Source organism: Papilio machaon, chromosome 4, assembly GCF_912999745.1.
Source record: "Papilio machaon chromosome 4, ilPapMach1.1, whole genome shotgun sequence".
In the NCBI taxonomy this organism is placed as follows: domain Eukaryota; kingdom Metazoa; phylum Arthropoda; class Insecta; order Lepidoptera; family Papilionidae; genus Papilio; species Papilio machaon.
In genome coordinates this window covers 2,261,083-2,286,033 of record NC_059989.1, presented here as the reverse complement: position 1 = coordinate 2,286,033, position 24,951 = coordinate 2,261,083, and the positions used below count along the sequence as shown (strand labels likewise).

General features: G+C 34.5%; 1 protein-coding gene across 1 annotated transcript; it reads right to left on the bottom strand.

The window, feature by feature from the left end:
• Positions 1 to 18,145: 18,145 nt before the first annotated feature.
• LOC106718388 (UDP-glycosyltransferase UGT5) lies at positions 18,146 to 24,572 on the bottom strand. Its single transcript, XM_045686819.1, has 5 exons — positions 23,660 to 24,572; positions 22,729 to 22,951; positions 21,254 to 21,470; positions 20,571 to 20,828; positions 18,146 to 18,215 (listed from the first exon to the last, which is right to left on the bottom strand). The coding sequence occupies exons 1-5, from the start codon at positions 24,509 to 24,511 to the stop codon at positions 18,146 to 18,148; spliced, it is 1,620 nt and encodes a 539-aa protein (XP_045542775.1). The 5' UTR covers positions 24,512 to 24,572.
• Positions 24,573 to 24,951: the final 379 nt, after the last annotated feature.

Genomic DNA, 24,951 nt, shown 5'->3' with positions numbered 1-24,951 from the left:
ATCATTATCGTTTGATAATGGTTGAAATTATTAACGTGTGAAAAACATATTAGCGATTTCAAAGGTTACAGCGTTTATGCTTTCCAGCGTCGATATATACATAATATACATAAATAAAAAGAATCTTATCATATTTAATTTCATACTGACTGCTCACGTTTTTATATGTAAATCATATGCATATTCTCAAAATATTTACACATAATAGTACATAATATATGTACTATGCTATTGTATCATATAATATTTATGGTATTATTGTATCATTTTTATTAACTCACTTATATTCTTGTCACATTGTACGCTTCCTGTATTGTGATGTAATATATTGTGTGACATTTACAAAAAATATTAATATGGTCAGTCAGTATTATTAGTCAGTTACTGGCCTCGAAAGACCCTGTTTCAGTTCCGACAACTCCTTTGCTAGTATATTTTGTTGCGACCCGAATCAGGTTTACTTGGGAAGACAATTGAACATATAAAATATAGTCGAATTTCTAATAGCAGATATTTCTGACAGTGAAATAATTCTTTTTTTCTGTGCAGTAGTATTTTAAGTTTATCTCCGGATAAAAAACAAATGTTTTTTTATTCATAACACTTATAAAATTAAATTAAATTTTTAAGGTTTTCAGCGTAAAATATTGTTTATTAAAATGTAATTTTCACGTAACATTTTAAGGTTCAAATTTTTTTAGATACCTAGTTAAGTAAATCTTACTACAAGATTTAAAAATACAAGAAGCGAATATAGAATTAATTATATATATGGCCAGTGATAACCCTTTGTAAAGGCCCCTAAAGCAGGGCCATTGTATTATTTTAAGACACTCAAGGACATCTTATCTTTTTAATGTTTTTAAACTTGCAATAAGCAAACTTATCAGGTATTACGGCCAGTTTTTTTTTTAGTTTATTAAAAACTGTGTAATCCCCTTTTGATGAATTAGGAATTTTTCGCACGTCCCCGCCGTGAGACCGTAATAGGGCTACAACGATCATACTACTTACTATTTATTTACTAATTAAATCATTAAACAAGTTTGTTACCGGTTTATCAAATGAACTAAAGGCTGTTCTAAGATTGCTCTTCGTAAACTTATGAAAATACCCTACATATCTTGAAATTTTATGATATTCTTAAGTGCGTCCCTCCTATATCTACTCAGTCAGTGTTGTCACCTTTCATAAGATATTAAAATTTTAAGTTAGTCCATGTATTACCACAAATCTATAATCCCTAAATCTAGGGGTTATAGATCTGGGAAGATATACCCCCTGTGAAAAATGTAACATTCTGTATAATGTCAATTCATGGTCACCTATTCTATCAGAAATGCGTGTTTCAGGCGTTCGAATTTCAAAACAAAAAATGTTTGCTTATTGATTTTTTTTTTTCGCCCATGGCGCAGGCTATAGTCTTTCGACCATACTGCCTAATCTTCCGTAGAAGTTTGCTTATTGACTATCAATTAACTTTGACGCAAAAAAAAACCTAACTGTACATTTATGACACCCCGAGGAAAAAACGAGTTATTTAGTCTATTGGTAACAACAAAACGAATATACATACATCAATTTCTGTGAAAAAAAATCACCCTCATAAAACGATATGATTTCGTCAAAGTGTTTAATCGTACGAAAGTGGAAAATAGAAATTACATCATGAACCATACACAACACAGTTAAAAAAGGTAGTAATGTGTTTATGTAAATTTTATTGGTTCGTTAATTACTCTTTCAGAATTAGGAGCACTATTTAAGGAATGTTAATTCTGAGCATGTTCAACATGTAGTGATACATGCTAAAGGTATTGGCTATTTATAAAACACTTGACAAATACACTAGTACTCACAGACCTTATACGGATTAGTCTAGTTTTCCTTTTTAAGACCACTTTAGCGAAAATCGTATATGTAACCAAAGGTAATCAATATGTAACTCAAAATAACCTTGCCAGTTTAAAATGGTTGGTTTGCGTATTAATATACTAGCTGTGCCCGCGACTTCTTCCGCGTAACTTCTTAAAATAATATGTCTTCGGGTAGCATTGTAATTATTTTATTTTAATTCATAAAACATTACAACAAAACATATTAAACTTATTAAACATTCACATAAACCTTACAAACTTTCATCCCCCTATTGTTATTTTACACCCTTGAGGGTAAATTTTTTTTCAAACTTTGTATGTCACTTTTATTAACAAACTAGCTGTCGCCCGCGACTTCGTCTGCGCGGAATTAAAAAAAAACTTAAAAAGTAGTCTATGTGTTCTTGCAGACTATGTTCTACAACTGTGCCGAATTTCCTAAAGATCTGTAACCGTTCCGGAGATACCTTCAAACAAACATCCATACATCCATCTGAACATGCGCATTTATTATATTATCGTATGACATCAAATAAATCGGCTAAAATAAGTTTCAAGCTTTCTAATTTTCCCTCCATTTTCAACCCCTTACAACGCTTTATTCGCGTTAAAAAGGAGCCTATGTTCTCAGGCTCTAGACCATCTGTGTACCAAATTTCATTTAAATCGGTTCAGTAGTTTTGGCGTCAAAGGAGAAAGACCAACAGGTATACAGAGTTACTTTCACTTTTATAATATTAGTAAGAATAAAATCCGTGAGTACTAGCGTATTTGTCATGTTGTTTATAAATAGCCAACACCTTTAGCGTGTATCACTCATTACACGTTGAACATGCGCAGAATTAACATTTCTTAAACCTACTAATTTTGCTATAAAAATTGTCACACAGGATAAAAGCACTATTTCTTCATTAATCCGAAAACCCGACTGATTCAATGGGAGCAAAACCTTTGTTCACACTTCCCTCATCATAATCGGTTGTCTCTGACTACAGGAGATCACAATAGAACTTACATACAAACCAACATACATAAAACATAGACACGAGCGAAAAAAAAAATCCCTCCTGAGTCAGTTGAGTAAATACTGATTATAAGAAATTGGTCGTGAACTCTTTGATTTATTTAGCTTTCGTGCTTAGTAATCATCATCATCATCATCATCATCAGCTCACTATACGTCCCCGAGGGGCTCGGACTAGACTATAGTAAACCACGCTGGCCCACTGCAGGTTGGTTGATTTCAAGCATATCTTTTTTAGAATTTCTTCTTAAATATGTGCAGGTTCCATCATGATGTTCTCCTTCATCGTTAGAACTTCGCATAAATGTACATATTTAAATCTAAAAACACATTGGTACATTGCGGGATTCGAGCCCAGGACATGCAGATTGCAAGTCAAGTGCTTAACTCCAGAGCCACCGACGCTCTTATCATTGCTATATTCTTAGTTATACAAATAAATAATAAACGAATATATTTACTCTAATTTAGTGGATTAATCCTGCAGTGATGTATCATCATCATCAGCCTTTGTCTGCCCACTGCTGGAAATAAACCTTTCCCAACGCAATGGAGTGATGTATACGTGATATTAATTGAGTCATGAAAGTTGGTATAGCAAATTAGTGAGCTGTTACTGAGGCCGATAATGAGCTGCTAATGCAACAAAACAAACACTTTTTGTCAATACTTTTGAACCATTCACATTGACAACTTATTCCGCAAATTAATTTCAACCTATCAAAGAACTCCGATATACTATCGTCTTCAACTCATCACAATAGATGACACAGCAAAAATATATTAAGACTAGATTGGATTAGTCTAACGGCACCCTATTCGTACATGTTACTTGTGAATTCTGTACGTTTGTACGGTTCTTTACTTGATATGACTAATATTATGTCTACCGTTTGAATGAAAAAAACCTGTGACGAATATTACTATAATATTTATGAGGTAAATGTGCCTTGTACCCTGTTTAGTGTTTATAATGTAATGAGAAAATTATATCCTCCGCTTAAATATACCAATAAGTGAGATAGATCACCATCTCAAAGGCCGGCAACGCATCTGCGATTCCTCTGGTATTGCAGATGTCCATGGGCGTCGATGAACACCTTGGTGTTCCCGCTGCTCGTTTGCCCCCTTCTCTTATAACAAAAAACAACAAAAGTATGTTTCATAGATTCAAATCATCATCGGCTTACCCTGTTCCCCACGGAGCGTTTACACATTATGTTATGTACTACGCTTCCATACATCTCTATCAGCCGTCATAACTAAATTCGCTCCTTTCTTACGCATATCCTCTTTCAAACAATCCATCCATACTTTCCTTGCCCTTCCTCTACCACAAAGGTGGCTACAAAAGCCATCCACATTCAATCTCATTACTTTCTTATCTATGTGATCATCATGTCTCCCCGTAATATGTCCATACAACACTAACCTTTTGCTTCTCGGTTTCGTCATCACTTATTCTTGTATATTTAAAGAAGTTGTGTTTTTTTTATATGTAATGTGTGTGCAAAAAACTTTTAAATAAAATACATACATATTAGTAGAAACATTTTTCAGTAGAAGATTTTAATCACAAAATACACGCAAACGTGAAACGTTATGTCTAAATGCGCGAGAGCGTCTGTCGAAAATTAAGTATCAAGTTACAGTTTTATGTAACGTATATCATGTCACTAACTGCCGCATTCAGTAATAGTTAAGCGGTCTTCCTTAGTGAGTATTAAGTATCATCTAAATTAAACAATTGTCTTAATGACAAATTAACGAATCTGATTTAAGATAAAAATAATTTTCATCTTACAAAATTCCTTAATCAATAGCAAAATATTCAATGACGCAAATTTACTTTTTATTCTAGCACTTATGTACTACATAAGCTTTTTGCAATATAATATTGATACTAAACATAATATTCGCCGACTAACTGCTGACCTCTAGACTGCACCTTATGACATTTAAGAGGAATTGTTTATTGAAAGATGCACATCACAACGGCGCGGCGGCGTGCGATTTATGCATAATGCTGGCGATGTGCAGTGAAATGTCATCCTCAACAAAGGAGCGTAGTGTACTTAACGCTTTCTGAATTATTAGGGCGCAATTTCATTAGTCGATAAGTCGGTGAGTATACATGATGAAGTGAGACTCCCGTACAATGCTCAGTAAGGAAAAGAAAGGACTATCACCTAACGTATGCGGGCGCTAACGACAAATGAAAACGGTTCTCACATGCGAGTGCATAACGAACGTTTGCATCCACTGATGAAACTGTGCCCTTAGGATGTATAGGAAATGTCGGTAGAAGCACATGCCTAGGCTCAAGCTTGAGAATGTATTCAGTTTATAGAAATCGTGAACATGAAACTATAAATTCGAAGTAAACTATCATAACTTTTAAAAGTAATAGATAAAGTAATTCTTGGTATTACCTCCTATTGAAATGCACCTCCTTTCCCCTTAGAATTCGAAAAATGAGAATAAGGCGATGATATTGCAATTTTATTTTACTTCCCAAAAAAAAAACTTGCTCTCCATTTACTTGAGCTGACAGGAGAATAGAAACGAATAGTAATTACAAATTGCTCCTTTCTCAGACGCTCGGCGCTGTCGGGCAAAAATTTAACAAAAACATTTAGAAGCTATGCTAGACTCTTTGTATTGTTTCCTTAGAAATAATACTAAAGACAGTTGGTTCTCAATGCATGTATTTCATATTCAATTTTACGTAAATAATTTTACTAATATTATAAATGCGAATGTTTGGATGGGTGGATGGATGTTTGTTTGAAGGTATCTTAGAAACGACTCAACAGATCTTGATGAAATTTGGCAAAGATGTAGAACATAGTTTGGAAGAACTCATAGGCTACTATATTGAGTTTTTTAAATTCCGGTTAGACAGAGTCGCGGACAATGGCTAGTAAATAATATAGTTACCTCTTTCTGAGAGTGCAAGACTATAAGCTTCTGTCAGTCATGAGTCTGTCACACTTTAAAGTTTAAATGTAAGGACTTCCAATAATTTGTTGTAACAGTATTTTTTAAACTATAGTTATGTTCTTTCAAAGATGATTTAGATGTAAAGGTAATAAAATAACTAGATTTTTTTTTGCTTATTTTTAATAATTATTACTAAAACTTATCCACACTATTCTAAGTAACCTAATAAACTTAAATAACAACACACTGTACATAACTCACTTTTGACTTATAGTTTTTTTTGTAATTGTTATTTGAAATAGACACAAAACAATGAACATCAATAAAGTTAAATTATACAGCAGTAACATTTGACAGAGTTGAAATTAAACATAGTGCCTTGAAATTAATTTGCAATATAACATTAACATACGGTACAACAAAAACGCAAACATTTTTTATTAGACTGCATCATGAGCAACAAACATTTTATAAGTACAATAAGCCAATTATTAATTAACTTTTGAAAAGTGCGTTAACAATTCAAATAACATCGCGTGTTCTAGGCACTGTTCGTTCGATCGGCATAAAGTGAAATTTAATCGTAACTGAAACGTAACAGTTAACGTTTAATAATAGGTCAACTAACTCACTATCACAAGGTTATCACCAGTGACTCCACTTCGCATCACAATTGTTTATAACTAACGTATAAATTGAAAAAAAAAACGAAAAACTTTCATCACATTGGAAAGACGGTTGATCGGGACTAAAATGAATACCAATTAATGAATACTTAAATGTCTTCTACTTATGGCACATTGCATTTGTCCCAATGAACAAACATAACTCTCGTAGAGTCGAGACTTACTTGTTATAAAATTATAGAGTCGTTAAAGTGTTCAGTCCAGATCAGCCCATCCTCATGATGTTGCGACGTCGGAGCAGGCGCTCCATTGCGTAGAACACGCGATCCGACCCTCAGTAGGGACAAACTACCCCCCCTGCCCCGGGGAACGCGACAGCGTCGGGATAGTGCACTCTGCATATTTCCTTGTACGTCTTCCCTTGCCGTTGAGGTCGTTCGGCGTGCCTGTATCCATTCCCACCGTACCCATTGTATCCATAGTTGTAGCCGTAGTTGCCGTATCCGCTGCCGTATCCGTAGGATCTTCTACCGTTGCCGTTGATCGCATCGTAAATCGCATCAAAGAAGGGTGCGCACTCGATGCTTGCAAAGGCAAGGAGGAGAAGTGCGAACAACAGCGTGTTTCTCATGGCAGACATCGCGGAAGGGTGTTAAGTGGCAATTGTGTCAATTCAGTTGGCGGCCGGCGCGGCCTCGTGCTGCGGAAGCTGGCGGCGTTGGCGGTTAATCGCGACTGGTGCCGGCTGCTGGAGCCGACGGCTTATATACCGGCCTCGGTCCATCCGACGTCTGATAAACACGGAGCGCGGACGCCCGGGTTCACGGTCCCTACCCTGGAATCGGATTGATGTGTTACGCCAAAAAGTTGCAAGGGTTAAATTTCTTCGTCACAAAGGTAGAGACACCAGCTTGACACGAAGTTAGATGTTGGACTGAACAGAATAATGCAATCATTAAACTTTTGTTGTTTTTGTTATAGCAAATAATTAATTGAGCAATAACAACTTTCTATTATCAGCGATTTGGGTCAGCACAGGCACACAAGTAGCGACCTAAATTGTTTTGCTTGTAATATTTGAACTGACAGGCTGTGAGGCCCTACTGAGTGCGGTTACGAGATAGAAATAAACGGTCGGTTCAAATCTCAATAGTCTTGTATTGATATGTTTTAAAAGAGATTAGTTCAATAAAATATTGCTATTTTTAAAAGTTTTATCTCTTTATAAGAATTGAATTAAATTAAATTTATAAGTGAATAAGCTTCTTCTAAAGTAAAATTACTAAATCATCGAAAACGCTCAAAAAAGACGTCATAAAGATCAGTAAATTTCAGAACGGATTATTCAAGGGAGAAGAAAAGTTAAAGAAAACTACCACAGAGCGATGTAACATTTGCATCGCGAGGGCAATGTTAAGGTGTGTCAAGTTCATCCTCTAGCCGCGGCCGTTCACCCGCGACATAACGCGTCAGCCGGCACTACCCGTCGCGGCCGGAGACAGTTCTACAAGTAATCTCTTTGAAGGAATCACTTAATTGTGACACGCAATCAATCATTTATTCAATTTAAATTATCTTCATATCTGGAATAAAATAAAAAAAATGTTAAAAATTTTAACGTAAAAAATTTGTAAACTTACCAATGTTCTTAAAAGTTCTACATATAAATAAGTATTTACGATTTTAAGTTCATAAATCTATTAATTTTACCCAAATATATATTACATCTCGGTACTTTTAATTCTTTATTAATTAATTCTTTAATTTACAATACATTTCGTCATCAAATGCAACATATTGTGACTCGCTTAATTAACACCAAATGACGCAGATGTAATTATAAATAATAATAATATATAATTGACCTATTTCAGAGAACTTATGTAGAGCATTACAAACAGGTAAACGGAATGCTGAAACTAAAATAAATTGTGCAATACATGTGAAAGAGTAACATTCGTAACTCCAGGGAATATTTACACTGACTTGACCTATTTGTTCACAACAAAACATTCAAGTTTAAAAAGAGAAAAATTCAGTTGTTTTTTTCTGTTGTTTTAATACTTTAATATTTAAAACTAAAATTTTAATATTAATAATTAAATATTTATTGCATGAATGGACCCATACGGCTCGATAAACCAACAAAAACTATGTTATCGAGAAGTAAGATAAAGAACAAAAAAGGTAAACCAATTAGCATTCCCAAGTAACGCACCGATTATTGATCATGCACCATTTTTTCTTATCTATGGCTCAAACCATTTTGTACTCCCTAAAAAGTAAACAAAACAATATCTTCCAATCAATTATAAGGATCGATTCGTACTCACATTTACGTATTTTTTTAAGTTTCATTTCTCTATCTTACATAGTTCGTCATCTATAAGGAAATATACATACTATTCAAAAAATAATGGAAATCGTTTGATGTGAAGTATTAGGCCAGAGTTATATCTATGTAACGTCAAAAGAACAGTGTTAAATTCCGATTTTATTGGATTGCCTCGTACTCTTGTATTGTCTTGTCCCAACGGCAAATAAAAGTTTCACGGGTCACCACTTCGATGTCTGGAATCACTTTGATGTATGCACGGCATGTTTGTGAAGAACAAATCAATCGTGTTATTTGTGCTGCCCTAGTGCCGCGTAAAAAGAAACTATAGAAAACAAAAACCTTTGAAATGTGACAATAAATTTTGTAGTAGGATTTTTAGAGCGAACCTTGTTCAAGCTATCAGATTGTTTATACAAAAATAAACAAATGAAGCCAATAAAGGGACGAAACTATATTCCTATTTCTTCTCCTACTTTTCATGTTAAACTTCAGAATCGGACTGAACCTGCTTTCTTTAATTGTTGTAATAAATGTGTTTATGGAAACGCATGCTTGTTGCTAGCTTTTTATAAAATAAATTATAGAATGGTTTGACTATTGCCACCCTTATTCTCTTGCGACTCAGTAAGACATCAAAAAAAATTTAATTTATTAATCTGTCATATTAGGATATTACATTACAATATTAACAAAGTTATTTGTCCAATTCCTTTAAATTGATTTTCCATCACATCCATAGATTTAGTGACATTTTTTTTAAAATGATTAAGATATTTACTTCACAGTCTTTGTAATAAATACAAGTCATGACTTATAGTTTGCAAAATTGTACAATATAAACACAGCATTAGCATAAATAAATTGTACTATAGTTGTTACATAGTTTTCCGGGATCTAAACGGTTTATATTTCTATGAATCATAAACGGGTATTTTTGTGAGTAATGTTTTTTGCTTATAAAAAATGTCAAGCTGAAACGTTCTATAACAGACGGTATAGCGTTTATATTTGTGGCTCTTCTATGTGATGAAAAATAGACATTTAAATAGCTCCAAAAATTTAAACTGTCACATTTAATTCAAACATGCACTTCGAAAATAGTACCAAATTTTATGTATGTGATTGCGAAATAATATGAGATAACATCCTAAATACATTTAACACTAATTGGTTGTTTTCTTGTTGGCCAACCTTCAGTCTTTGTAATGTGACACCAACAGCGCAGACCTTAATTATTATAGTTGGCTACACTATTGATTCGTTACTTACGCATAGAGTTTTGCAACTGCCGTTGTAAGCGTCGGGATCTATACGTTTTACGGTACTGCTGATCTAACGGCCGATTGCAAATTGCAGCATAGCACGTGATTGTGCTTAAATATATTATAATACTTTATGGATACAATATTTTGATAAGGAAATCAATTTTACCGCTTTCAATTACGTATTAGTACCAATATATATTAAATTTAAGATTCTTCAATAATTTTTTTTGATGTTATCCATCTTTTTATTGCATAAATCTGCAAATGAACAGCGAGTCTCTTAATTTATATTATCCGTCACCCATGGAAGTAGTGGAATTAAAGATACGTTACCGTACTTTTAGATGAAATTACTCTCACATCTTCAAGAACTCTGATCTTTTCCCCCTTGTTTCTAAAGTGTCAGGCTGGAGGAAACCTTTCAGAATTGTCTCCAAGAGTATAAGGTCCTACTAACAAACAATAAATATGTGATAATGAAGTATATTTCATGTATATCATGATTATAATATACTATACTACAAACTAATGATGTTACATAATATGAAATAATTATTTGCCAACGTCTCTTCAAAAAAGATGTTTTGAATCTTAAAAGACCTTTGCTGTTAAACGATACTCGTACGTTAATTTAACAACTGATCGCGTACGAAACGTGACTTGAGTTTTATTTATTACTAAATTACTTTAAAACAACATAGCGCCTCTTAACACGGGTTGTTAGTAACATACGATCGTAAATTAAATTTAGATTTTTACTATTTTACATATTTCTGATTTGCTTATGAAATTTAATCAATACGTACAATTATTTGAATAAACACAATCATTTTTAAAGTAAATAATTTTGTTTAATTAACTCGAAATGTTGTGTTCTTTTGGAACATAAGTATAACGAGTGTAAGTAAAACAATGTAAATAATTGTAATACGCCACTGTAACCTGTATAAATAATGTAACGATTTTGCCGCAACCTCTCGGACGTGATTTCATTGTACTGCTCCACAAAGTCCTTTCAGACAAAAATACGTACACAAAAATTATAAAACGTATATACATAAAGTAAGTACAAGTAGAATTTGCTAGTTTAAAACAACTAGCTTGTATTGTTTTCCCGAAAACAAAAGCAGAATAGAAACAATTCTTAAAATCAAAGGATTTGCGAAATGAAAAGCTAAGGAAGCACATAACTTTCGAACAGTAGGCTCAATATGGATCTCAATATAAAACATATGAGAACTTTGCAGTAGAAATAAATAAGATTATTTGTTAAATGAAATTTTGTACAACTTCACTAGAAATCAGGCGTTCCGTTTAACTAAAGAATAGTAAATAAACATTATTTCCAGTATAATTTGCAAATGAAACGAAGCGTTATAACCAATCATAAATGGAACCGCTCATTCATAAATCATTCCGTCATATTCTCTTATCAGACCATCGATTGTATTTCTCATTAAATCATGTCCTGCATAGAATAATATGTTGCAAACACGAATATGTAGGTACAGTTAGGTAATCTTCAGTTGAAAACAAAGAAAACAAGGAAATTAAAAACTAAGGAAAAGGTCAATGGCGCCTACGTAAACTATCATATGTTAAAAACGCAAACTTTGTAAGACAAAACATTAAATATGAATTACGACACATCAAACTAATATACAACAAGTCTACAGTTATTTTTTTCTAATGTTTCTTTAAAATTTACACAAAAATGAGTATTTATCATGTTAATTAATAAACTTAGAACAGGGTGTTAATTCGCAAAATTTTGTTACGATAGTCTACGTTAGAGCCATCAAAATTTTCCACAAAAAGTTACGATTTCATTGTATTACACAACATTTTAAAATAACGTAAAAACAAATATGTTCACTTTAACTATTTCACTGCTTATTAATGAAGTTGTTAGAAGTGCAGTTTCTAGATATTTATTGGCAATTTTAAAATTTCAATATAAATGAAAGCAATAAAATGTGCAACTTTATAACTTATATTACGGTGGTTATTGATAATAAAAGATCACGCCTTAGTTAATAGCACTCTCTCTCTTTCTGCGCATCGCTACCTCATTCCTGAGGGTCGCTTCATATCCTCTTGACCACAAAGGGTGGTTCTCCACTCTGTGCGGTTCTAGTTAATAACACTATATTACTCATAAAATTAAATGAAACGCCGATACTTCCGCACGATGTCTTGTTACTGTCACGATACCTTTTGCTTTTAATTAATTAAGAAAGTCTAAGTTTTATATCTTAAACAGTACAAAATAAATTCGCTCCTAGAAAAGATACTTTTTTATTTTTATAAATTCCATGTACAAAAACTGTCAAACAGTAATTAAGTGACCGTAAAGCCGCATTCACATTTGCCTGACGTGTTGTGTCGTGATGCTTTCTGTCGTGATGGCTACTGTTCACATCTATATGACGCGTTATGACGCATTTTTAATCAGTTTCGTTATAGCTCTCAGAGAGTTTACACATTCGCAATGTTTTTTCATGAATCATACGATTCAGATTCAGATTATGAAGAAGATATGCAGTTATTGGCACTGGCAACACTTCTAATAAAACAAAGAAAGAGAAGAAGATATTGGATACATCCAGTAAATACAAAAATAGAGACTAAAGGCGAGTTTCATTGTCCCGTTAAAGAGCTTGAGAGTGATGCTGAAAAATTTCATCAGTATTTTAGAATGTCCAACTTCTGACGCGTCACAACACAACAAAATGGCGCGTGCACACTAGTCTGACCCGCTGTGTCGTGTCGCTGCGCCGTCCCCCGCACCTCACCCAACTGACGCGGACCGGGATCGCTACTGACGCGACACAACACAAGCCATCACAACACACTGCGTCAGAGAAGTGTGCACGCAACCATATTAATTGTATGAGACCGATACCTTTCTGATGCATCACGACACAACACGTCAGGCAAATGTGAATGCGGCTTAAGGCTATTCGTACACAAGGTAATGTTCATTTTCGAAACCCGGCGATTTTAGTCGTTCAGTGACTAACACCATACTATGTCGGAGAGGTTCGTACATTTAATTATTTCGTCGCCATCACCAGGCGCTCGTATGTTATTTGTCATGATCGTCGTGAGAAAAATCAAATATATACAGTTGATATATAGTCGCTGTATCTGTACTGACCCATTACACGACTCACGCGCAAGCAAATCGATTTCGAGTCGGAGCCGTATTGTTTTTGTCTCGACGACTTACGTTGCCTGGAGGGCTTTTAACACTCAATTGATCAATAATTTAAATAAACACTAGTTTAGTTTAAAATACAATTTCTTATTCCGTAGTTACTGCAAGTTTTATTATATAACTAGCAGTTGCCCGTGACTCCGTTCGCGCAACATTAAAAAAACGTAATAAATAGCCTATGTGTTCTTCCAGACTATGTTCTTCATCTGTGTCAAATTTCATTAAGATCCGTTCAGCCGTTCCGGAGATACCTTCAAACATCCATCCATCTAAACATTCGCATTTATATAATATAAGTGTGATTTGCTGACGATATACTGAATATGTCATATATTCTTGTACCGTGCTGTTAATAGACTTGAATCGATCGCGCAAAACAAAAGCGTAACACGCGAACAAAACATTATAGGGAAACAATAACGCCTCGTATCCAAAATAAATCAACACCAAACGGTATTACCATAAATCAAGCGGTAAGAAAAGATAAATCAAACACGATCTATAGTGCGTACCACAACTTTTTTATCTAACATAATTCATCCATATTGTAAGGTACTTTTCCATTTTTAAAACGAAATAAAAAATCATTAATATGTATAAATTAAATTCAACCAATCGAAAATGTCCGCATAACCTATTTCAAACTTTATAAATATCCGTTCTCAGTGTCATGTAAGATATTAATAAAAGCATTTCTATATATCTTACGATCACTTAGCAGTGCTACAGATCGCAAACTAAATGGGCTATAAACATCCACTTGGAACAGAGACGAAGAGTTAATGCGGAAACAAGTAACTCCTTTATAGCCAACAGTGGCAAAAAATTGTATATACAGTATGTACTTATTTATAGCTTTCTTGTAGCTTTCATCTTAGAGGCCAGAACATGGAATCACTCCAGCTAGCCCAACTCCCCGAAGATTTCCAAAACGCCAACAATGTTAGTCGGGATCTCCGGGATTGATTAATTTTTACATACATGTCTGTTGGCTAATCCATTATATTTATATAATACAAGTATATAAAGCACTTTATATGACAGTACAATGGTATAATTACCATAAGAATAACCCATGGGGATCTCACGCTTCCGAAAACTCCAGTACGAAATGTGAAACGCAGGAAAATTGCCGAGTGGAAAAATTATAATTTTCATAAGGAAAGTAAACTAAAGGGAACTCAAGTAACATTTTGAATTTCCGGCCCTCTTAAAATTCACCTATTGTGTTTAACTCTCTTATATTAAATAGCTTTTTACTTTTAATTGTTTATGTAATTTTTCATGTAATACATGAAGATAATCTATTGAGACCTTAATATGCGACAATCGGTTTTATATAGTTTTATTGATTTATTAGGCACGAAACAAACTTAAACTTTGAAACCCGGCGATTTTAGTTGTTAAGCGACTTCAATACAATATCATGGAGGTTCGATATTTCAATCTGTCATCGCCAAAGACAGTCGCTAGCAACCTATCAAGATCGTCGTGAGAACAGTTGCTGCGATATTCAAGATGACAGAGAAAATCTATACAGTTGACATGTAGTCGCTATGCCAATACTGACCGAAGAGACGTGTCCACGATTCGACGATTTATGTTGCTTTGTGTACGAAGGACCTTATTTGTGATTATTATTAACGTCAAATGAGTAAAACCAGATTCTTAAGAAAATCCCCTAAATAAAAAACTAAATCAAACAGGTATTATAAGATTCGAACTTTATTGCGGCTCGTAGCTACCATGTGTGCCTTGTGAGCACAATGAGAGTTTAGAAAAAAGTGTTCGATAAATGTTCTACATTCGTTATGACATAAACCGATATCTAAAATTGAGTTCTGTGCAACCTCTCATTCGATATTCCGAGCTGCCAAAAAGTTTTAATGGCATAATATAAGAAGGCCGTAACAACTAACAAGGTTAAGGTCATAAATATCCTTGCGGTCACAGTATAGCAAAGATTTTCCGTGTGAAGGATCGCGGTACAAACCCTAATCCGAGGAGGTAATATGTATGCGAGGAACATTTGTTAACAGTACTATGTATTTTTCCTTTGTCGTGTATCGTTGGCTTTTTGTGAAGAAAAAGAAATGTCAGGATAAATTTAACTAGGACGGTGAAGTAAGTATAATATTTTTAGGTCATAGAAACAAGTTTCTATCTTCTAGCCTATTTCAATTCTGGCGTATTCTTAGAAAGGGAAAAGATTGAAAGACGATCGGGAAAAAAATTGGTGTTTTATCTAAAAGAATGTATACATGTTATACACATACGTGTTTGGTGGATATTCGATATGTAGGAGTTGGTCGATGTAATTGTCGGATATCAGTCACAGCGCCAATGAATATGCATGTCGCATGTCGGACGGACGATACAGATGCATTGATTAGCGCCCGAGAAGCCTCCACGCTAACGACCAACCTTGTGTACAAACGAACCCACACCGACAGGTCAGTGATTGGATTTAACGTCGTCACAATGCTTGTCACATTGTCGATGACATGATATTATGTGTTGACAACTGCACTAACAGAGTATATCCCATTTTGACTGTCTTGACTGTCATGCACAGAGCATTGATGTCTGCATTGTGTTGCTCTGTGGCCTTATGTTTAGGCTAGAGGGTAGGAAACTGCGAACTGTTTTAAGACGATAGAAGCGAAATGATTACTTAAACAGTCTTTCCCATTTCCAGTATAACTGCCTAACTCAGCTGGAAAAATTCTTTTGATAAGAATTAATTAAACTAATTGAAAATTATCTTAAGTGTCGACTCGTCCTAATTAAGAGATTTTTAGACTCAGATTTACATTTGCCGTCCTCTGTGATTTGCATACGTTGAATATTTTAATTGAATTTCCCCACAACTTTGACAGTTTTTAACGAAAAAGTCTTATAAAAACTGGGCATTATTGACAATGTGACCGTAAACAATCAAAATTTATTACCATTTCACACATTGTAGATTTAGTTGTTAGAGATTTTCTCTTCGATACGTCTGAGTTACACAACCACTATTATACTAGTTACTTTTGCCTCAGTTGCAATAAAATTCAAAGTAAAAAGAGGACTATTTTTTGCATTAAATTGAATTGTTAAAACCGCTGCTTCTTATTTTATTATAGCTAAAATTTTAATACACTAACCACTCTATTATTTTATTTAACATTAGAATATTTGACGAACAGTATTTAGTAATGACAGGCGAGAATTCCCCGTTGTTATCCGGGATTAGCGCGGCGACTCCCGTTCGTACATAAATTAAAGTCATTTAAATGAAATGGTATAGAATTTATTATAACAATATATTCATTAAAATAAAACGTGATACGGCGTTTGTACAAATCTATATATATAAAAGAAAGTCGTGTTAGTTACACTATTTACAAGTCAAGAACGGCTGAATCGATTCGACTGAAAATTGGTGGGCATGTAGCTTAGAACCAGGAAAAGGACATAGGATAATTTTACCCCGTTTTCTATTTTTTATTCCGCGCGGACAGAGTCGCGGGTAAAAGCTAGTTTTATTATTTAAAAAAAATCATTGAAAAAAAGTTCATTGTAATACAAATCGTGCGGGAGACAACGTAACGATATGGAATTTTATTGAATGGTCAACAATATATGTCGTCTGCTTATACCTTAGTTTTTCCTACTAATTAAATAAACAATTGCTGTTTATTTATTTTATTTATTTAATTCAAGTTCAAGGTCTATTTTTAAATTAAAAAGACAATATTTTATACTGAACTCATTATTCAATTTAACGCGTACATTTTATATCGTCCTCTAAAGTTCGTCGACAGCTGCGCCCTCTGCGTGCGTCGTGTCCATCTCTCGCTTGGCTCATCTTCCGGGTTCAGACAGGCGTGCCACGAAACATTGCATGAAAACATTGCGCTGTGCATATGGATTTTGTATTACGCGGACATATATTATGTAATAAAACGTTCATTCCAATTTAATACAATTCTTGGTGGAATTAAATTTTACTCTCGAAGTTAACATTTTTTTAATTGAAATTATAATTTTTATGTTTTAAATATGACCAGAGGAGAACAAGAAACAGATGGTAAAGCTACAAAAATTATGTCTCATTTTAATATTACTAAAATTACAAATGCGAATGTTTGGATGGATGGATCTCGCTGAAATTTTGGCATAGGTGTAGATCATAGTCTGGAAGAACAAACACATAGGCTACTAATAAAGTTTTTCTTTTGAATTTCGCGTGGACAGAGTCGCGGGCGACAACTAGTAAGTACATAATTCTGAGATACAACACAAGAACTTAAACATGTATTATATCTATATATATAAAAGAAAGTCGTGTTAGTTACACTATTTATAACTGAAGAAAGGCTGAATCGATTTGACTGAAAATTGGGGGGCAGGTAGCTTAGAACCAGGAAACGGACATAGGATAATTTTTACCCCGTTTTCTATTTTTTATTCCGCGCGGACGGAGTCGCGGGTAAAAGCTAGTTTAACATAATGTAAAGCTGAGTATAAATTGTGTACAGGACGTTAAATATAGTCGCAGTGTTAGTAAGCAATTATTGAATAATTTATTATAAAAAAAAGAAAATGCGCAATGAGAACCGCATCTTCCACATTCCTTTATAAAACATCTTCAATGACACACAAAGAAACTTCAACTAAAATAACTTCCTAGTCCATTATTAAATTAATCTTCGATTAAATATGTATTTATGATGTTTTGGTTGCATTAATTCTTCAACACTAAAGGCGTAGTCTTCACATAAAAGTTTTATCTTTTATCATAACAATTTCTTTAGCGAAATTCAAGGTAATGAAATCTTTGCAAATAAGATTAGACGTCCAATTTCTAATCTTCTCGCTCCTTCATCAATTCATCGGCAATCTCATCCAGTTCTTTTTCTATTACTTCTTTTTTCCTGTATGAATTTTATATGAAATACAAAAAGAAAAGAAGATTCCAGAAATTTCTAGACACATCGTGGGAGCGGAGTCTAGCGGACGGTTAGAATCTAAACGCCATTGCCAAACTAATTTTTGCGTCAATCATTTTAACGGCCTCAGTTGTAATCGCCAAATTCGCCCTAATCGCTCGGCCTCCACTGATAGCAATGCAGCTCAATGCCGGAGAGGGCGCAGCGGGCGCGGCGTGGCGGGTCGCAGGTTGAAGGCCGTCTGTGCGGTCCACTGACTCATCGACGACCCTTTACACACGTCTATAAATATGAGAACGATCAACAAACATACCTACAGAGCACATCATTAAAATTCTTTTCGATATTTTTTTTTCATGAAAATTTACATTAAGAATAGATTCTCTGAGAATCTAGTTTGTTTAACTGATGGTCATAGTTGTGAACTTTTGTATGTATGCACAAAGATTAAGTTCACTGTTTTGGACATAACACACAATCCTATTAATCCTATGCCATTGCCTATGACATCATATAGTTGAATATTTTCTTTTACAATGTACAAATAAAAGTGGGAGTGTAAAAGACCTTACGAGTTAAGCAAAATATAACAAGACAGTATTCTATGTATACCTACAGTTTATAAAGGGAAAGTGTAAAAAGGGCTTAAGCATACGAGTTCTATCAGTTGGACAAAGCCCTTGATCTAAGCGCAGGTCGACAAACAAGATAAGCTTCTCCGAAACTTGCTGATAAACGATATTTGTGTGTATTTTTGCGATAACAAACTATTATTTTAGGTGCAGAATTATCCTCGCTGAATTTTATTATTTAAATATTTTTACACCCTAACGATTAATGTTAAGATGGATGTGTGGTGTAACAAGAGTGGATAGAATACGAAATGAGTATATTAGAGGAAGCCTGAAAGTAGCACCGGTAGTAGAAAAATTAGGAAGAAAAAGGTTAGCGTGGTATGGGCATGTTATGAGGAGGGAAGAATACATGTGGCAAAGAGAACGTTAAGTATGAGTGTGGAGGTACACCGGTAGAGGTAGGCCTAGGAAGAGATGGATGGATTGCGTGAAAGGTGACATGATCAAGAAGGGGGTGACAATCGAGATGACGGCAGACAGATTGATTTGGAGGACGGAAACCTGGTGCACCGACCCTACGTAAGTGGGGCAAGGTCAAGGAGATGATGACTCCCTGACGATGATCATTTAAAAGGCGAAAAAACTCAGTTATTAAATAACGTATATTTTTGCATAACTTAATTGTTTATTTACTGTCCCGTTTATAGCAAGGAGAGACCCAATGAACCGATCTCAACACACAGTGTAGAATAATTTATCGCATGTTTCAACTAACATGTGAACAAGGAAGTATACTATGTTAGGTAACGCACAATATCAATCATAACGTCCAATAGTACTTAGTGCGTGTTCGCAGGATGCTGCAGCGTGTTCCGCATGCCCAGGGTCGGCTCGGCCTTCCTCTGACGTGTCACGTCACGCCACGCCTCATCTCCAACTGTCTCGGTATATCATGTCACAAGGAACTTTTTTTAATTAAACAAGGCGGCAAACGAGCTAGCAGGTGATCTGGCAATGGGTTAAGTGACAATGACAGATGCTTATTTCATTTCAAATGTTACTAATCGTTGGTTTCTGGAACGAAAATTCCTGTATGAAACTTATTACTATCTCTGTTTTATCAAAGGTGATGAGAGATGACGGTATTATTTTACCATAAATAATGTCTCACGAAAGTTTAAACAATCTAATACTTTGTAGTTCTCAAGATGCACATAACTAATAATAATCTAATTAAACATTGTCACATTCTGGAACGTAGAAACGACGCGAATCACGTAGGCGCCCGATACTTATATAGGTTAAGGTCTAAAGCAATTAGAAGATTGGATGTAACACATTTTATACGTGTACAGTCATTACCCGTGTCATGAGCCTATAAAATCGACATTCTTCTTCGTTAATTCGCAAGCATAAATCGCGTTTTAAAGTCAAACGAAGATAAGCGCTGACGGCGTCTGAAGATACCATACGATGCTTTATGTTAAAATTCTTAATGTTTCACTGCTGCCGTTAACCTGGTATTAATATTAAATAACAATATAATGATAGTTGAATTTGAAAGTTACAACCATATTGATGAAAAGTTTTACAATTTAAAAGGAATAAACTACAGAAGGTTAAAACAATTTAAAAATAATTGAAATAGGTAGAAATGTTTTTAATTTTACAACTTAAATATTATTAACCTTGATTACATAAAAGATCTAAGATATAAATAACAATTTATCTTTATTATTCTTTTTTAATTTTTTTATCAGTTGCTAAATAAATTACAATTTTTAAAATTAATTCTAAACATTTGTAAATAAAGTAAAACATCATCAAAATTACTACTAAAATAGCGATTAGTGTTATAACGACATCTAGTTGAAACTGCGCTAATGTTTTTCCTTTAGAAGGCAAAGATGGTGGCGCCGTACCGTGCCGTGCTACGTACTCCGTCCAATAGATGGCGCTGTCCATAACTGATTGTGGTCTATCATGCCATAACTTTGAAACTCTTTGGGCACTTTTCTGGAGCCTGAAAATAATATATATTGAATTAATAAATAATAATGAGACATTGATTAATATTTTTTTTTCCTGTAAATGCAAAGGTAACGTAATTTTATCAAAATTAATTACTCTGAATAGTTGCATAAAATAGGTGCAAACAGTATTTTTCAAGTATCTGCACTATTCTTATCGTTGGTGTGTGAGACCAAAATATCTGTCAAAACTTATTGTTATCTATGTTTGGTCCGAAAAAATGTTTCATATAGAGGTTTTAGTCTCAGAAACCAACGGTTAGTCCTAAATTCTAATAGTATTACCAAATTACGCTGTTGTAAAACGTCTGAGATTTTTTTTCAAAGTTTTGCAAATTACTAAATTGTACAGCAACCATTCTCGTTCTCTTGTAATCTGTACCACAGATAATACTACACTAGTCACTAACTAACTTACTCCGGCGACGTCAACTTCTTTATTTCCTCAGCCAAGTTGTCAGCATTGAGATATTCAAAGAACATTGTAGTTCCGATTCCCGAGGAGCGAACCGCTGCTGCATTAGAGAATTGGTCGCCGAAGAACGGCATCGCGAGTAATGGCTTCCCGCAATGCGCAGCTTCCGATATACTGAGCATACCGCCATGAGACACGAAGGCGAGCACTTTCGGATGACCTGAAAATTTTAAAAATCTTAATAATAATCATTAATAATTAATTATATTTACGACCACTTTCATCAATCTATACTAGTAATATATAACATTTAATACTATATAAAAAAAAGATTTGACTGTTTGTTTACTGTTTACTGTACTGTTCACTGATTTGAAAAATTCTTTCACTGTTGGGAAGCTACACTATCCCTGGGTGACATACTATATTTATTACTAGATTTTTTTTATAATTCCGCGCGGACGAAGCCACAGGCAATTGCTAGTGATAGATTAAGGCAGACTAAGTACTGAAGATTAAGCATGATCGTCTCAAATAACTTAAACATCTCTACGTCTGATAAGAAATGTTTTGTTACAAGTATTATATGTATTAGTATACGTAATAACCATGAAAGTAAAACATATCACGATGAATATTAAAGGATTAATTCTTTTAACTCGTGGCATGCGGGCATACTTCGCCGCCGAATTACGCGTGCACCGGGCGTTTCTATCGGATATCCACCACAAATCTACTAAATACGTACTTTTACATGACCCGCGCTCTAGTGACAGACTGCAAAAAACGTAAAAATACGTTGCCCGCATGCCAAGTGTTAAGCATGATTAAATATCATATCGCATATTTACAAACAGAGTTCGTTAACCACGATGGTTTTGTTTGAATGGGGTCGTTTTTGATTTACAACAACCGGTTGAACCAGTAACCTTGAAGTTGCTACTGTGTATGTACAGATTGCAAACTCAAAATACCACGTCCCTTAAAGCCGGTTATATTATCACCGCTGCTTCATTAAATCATTCAAAGCTTTTCTCCTTTAAACTCAAACATATTATTATGTAATCAAACTAATAATTATAAATACGAAAGTTTAGATAGATGGATGGATGTTTGTTAGAAGGTATCTCCGGCTAAATTGATCTTGATGACATTTTTCACAGATGTAGAACATAGTCTGGGAAAACACATAGGCTACTTATTTTACTTTTTTTAAATCTCGCAAGGACGGAGTCGCGCGCGACAACTAGTATACAATAATATCAGTAGTATGATGCTGCACGGGTAAAACCACGGAGCAGAATTACTCTCTGATTTCCACATATTTCAAACAATACAATGACTTAACCCCTCTTGATTCACTTGCTGTTATTTTTTCGAATGTTTTAGGGCGTTTAGCGTCATATTAAAAATTAAACTCTCCATTTTATACGAACCTTGCTATACGCGAAGTATGCTTTATACTACTCAGTACTCACATAAAAGATCTAGCTGTGGCATCCAGTCCTTTGTGTAGACATTATCGTTTCCATCTGGAAGACTTGCATTCTCTAATTTCCACAACACTTTTTGAGGTATCTTCTTAAAGGCGTCCAAAAACTGTTGCATTTTACTCGTCGACATTGTGCTGGCGATCAGATTCGAACCGAAACTAACGTAGATTGCGCCATTAGTTGCATTTGCTAAGAATTTCTCTATATCCTGCAAAAAAAGAAATCGTTTCTCTTCGTACGCTTTTTTATGATATACTTAGGTTAATGTTGACAAATTCAATGCCACTATTTTACCTATTAATGTTTAACCTTGATTGTTTTTATAGTTGTTAGTCTTTGCTTGCCTTGAAGAGGCATACACAATTTATCTTATTATGTTGACGTTTCCCAAATAAAGATAAACGATTGCTTTAATTTAACTAATACTAATGTGTCCGATAATACACCAATCGTTTTTAATGAATTCGCATCTCTTACCGAAATTTTGGTACAATACATATCGAATGTCCTTGACTCTATTTTATAAAGCCAACCTACAGGTTTTTTTTTCCACGAGGTCAAATAATGATCATAAAAAAAAAACAAAATTGATTTGATAATTTGTTATCGCAATAATAGTATAGTTTGACTTATCTAAAAAACAGAGTATTACCGGTAGTCAAGGATAACAGTTTCAAAGCTCTATGAGAAATTGAAGTAGGTAATCCATGCCCCCCTATATGTATTAAACCTTCTTGTTCATGGAAACCAAAGGACTTGAATACAAAGAGCATTAATTTCTGATAAGAAAACACGATTAGAATATATCATTCATTTGAAATGTTTGTTCCGTAAACATTGATAGTTGATGAATGACTTGTAACATGTTTTGATCAAAGTTACCTATAAAACCTACGTTAGATACCGTATTTTTTACCTTTGGTACAGGCTTTGGTTTATCGATGTGAATTCCTCCAATTTCGAGCACTTGAGGTCCTGCTAACCGCGCGCCAGTTATTGAGAAATGCTGGTTTGCGAACATCATCTTCATTCTCTCAGTCGCCAACTTCTCGATGTCCAAACTAACGTTAGGCATGTGGCGGTGAAACGCATCATAAATGCTTCTATCGATAAACCATTTACCATACGTTAGATATAAGTGCATCAACACGGTTTCGATTCTACGATAAAGTCCAGGGTTTGTGCCGGCGTTTGCAAAATAATAGGCATCGGAGGAAAAATCAAACGGTATTCCTAATCTGGGATAGGCCCAAGGTAACAGAACGTGGGAAGTTATTCCTATAATCGGTGCATCGTACAAAACGCCCGCGTAAGCTAAACCACAATCACTAAAAAACTGTTCCACGAATATCACATCGTACTTTTTTCCTTGAGCCAAATGGCGTTCAGCATTTTTGTTATTTAATAAATTTTCACAATCGAATTTTGTACTCTCAGGTCCGAAATGGACATGACGGTGTAGATTAACTAAATGCATGACTCTCGAATCCTCGGTTTCGTACCATGCCATTGGTGGGGTTCGGTTCCTGAACGCGTTTTGCACTTGAAGGTCAATAAACTTTAGATTTCGCACTGGCTGTGGGTCAGGGTAGTTATTCATGACCGTGACCGAATGACCTCTTATTGCTAATTCACGGAAAAGTGTTTGGAAGGCCATGTAATGACTTCGCAGTGGCATAGAAACAATGGCAAGGATATTATAGGCGAAGACATTTTGTGCAAATATAAATAATAATGTTACAAACAATAGTGAGTGGAGACGAGTCATCGCGGGGAGCGAGAGGTCAACGTCCGAGGAGCGACCAACGCGACAGTCCAGCTCGGACCACTATCACAAACCGACTGAATGTTTATAGCTTGTAGGCTATATTAACTAGTTACTCAAGAACTGTGTCGATATTAAGTGACGACAAAATTCTCTAACTTACTTTAAAATAAGCATACAGAAAGCTTAATCTGTATTAAGCTTTTTTGCACTTTCCAAAGCGACTTTGTTGCATTAGCTTATAAAATAACGTTGAACATATATTTTAATCTGATGTGTATATTAAAAATAAAACATCAATGTAAAAAAGAAAACCATATAAAATAATTTTTTAAATTTGTTTTCTCTGCCTATTTCCTAGTTCTTTTAATCGGCCTCAAGTTGTTTTTTTTTTATTTGATTAGAAAGCAAAAGACGATTAAAGCAAAGTAATTGGATAAAGT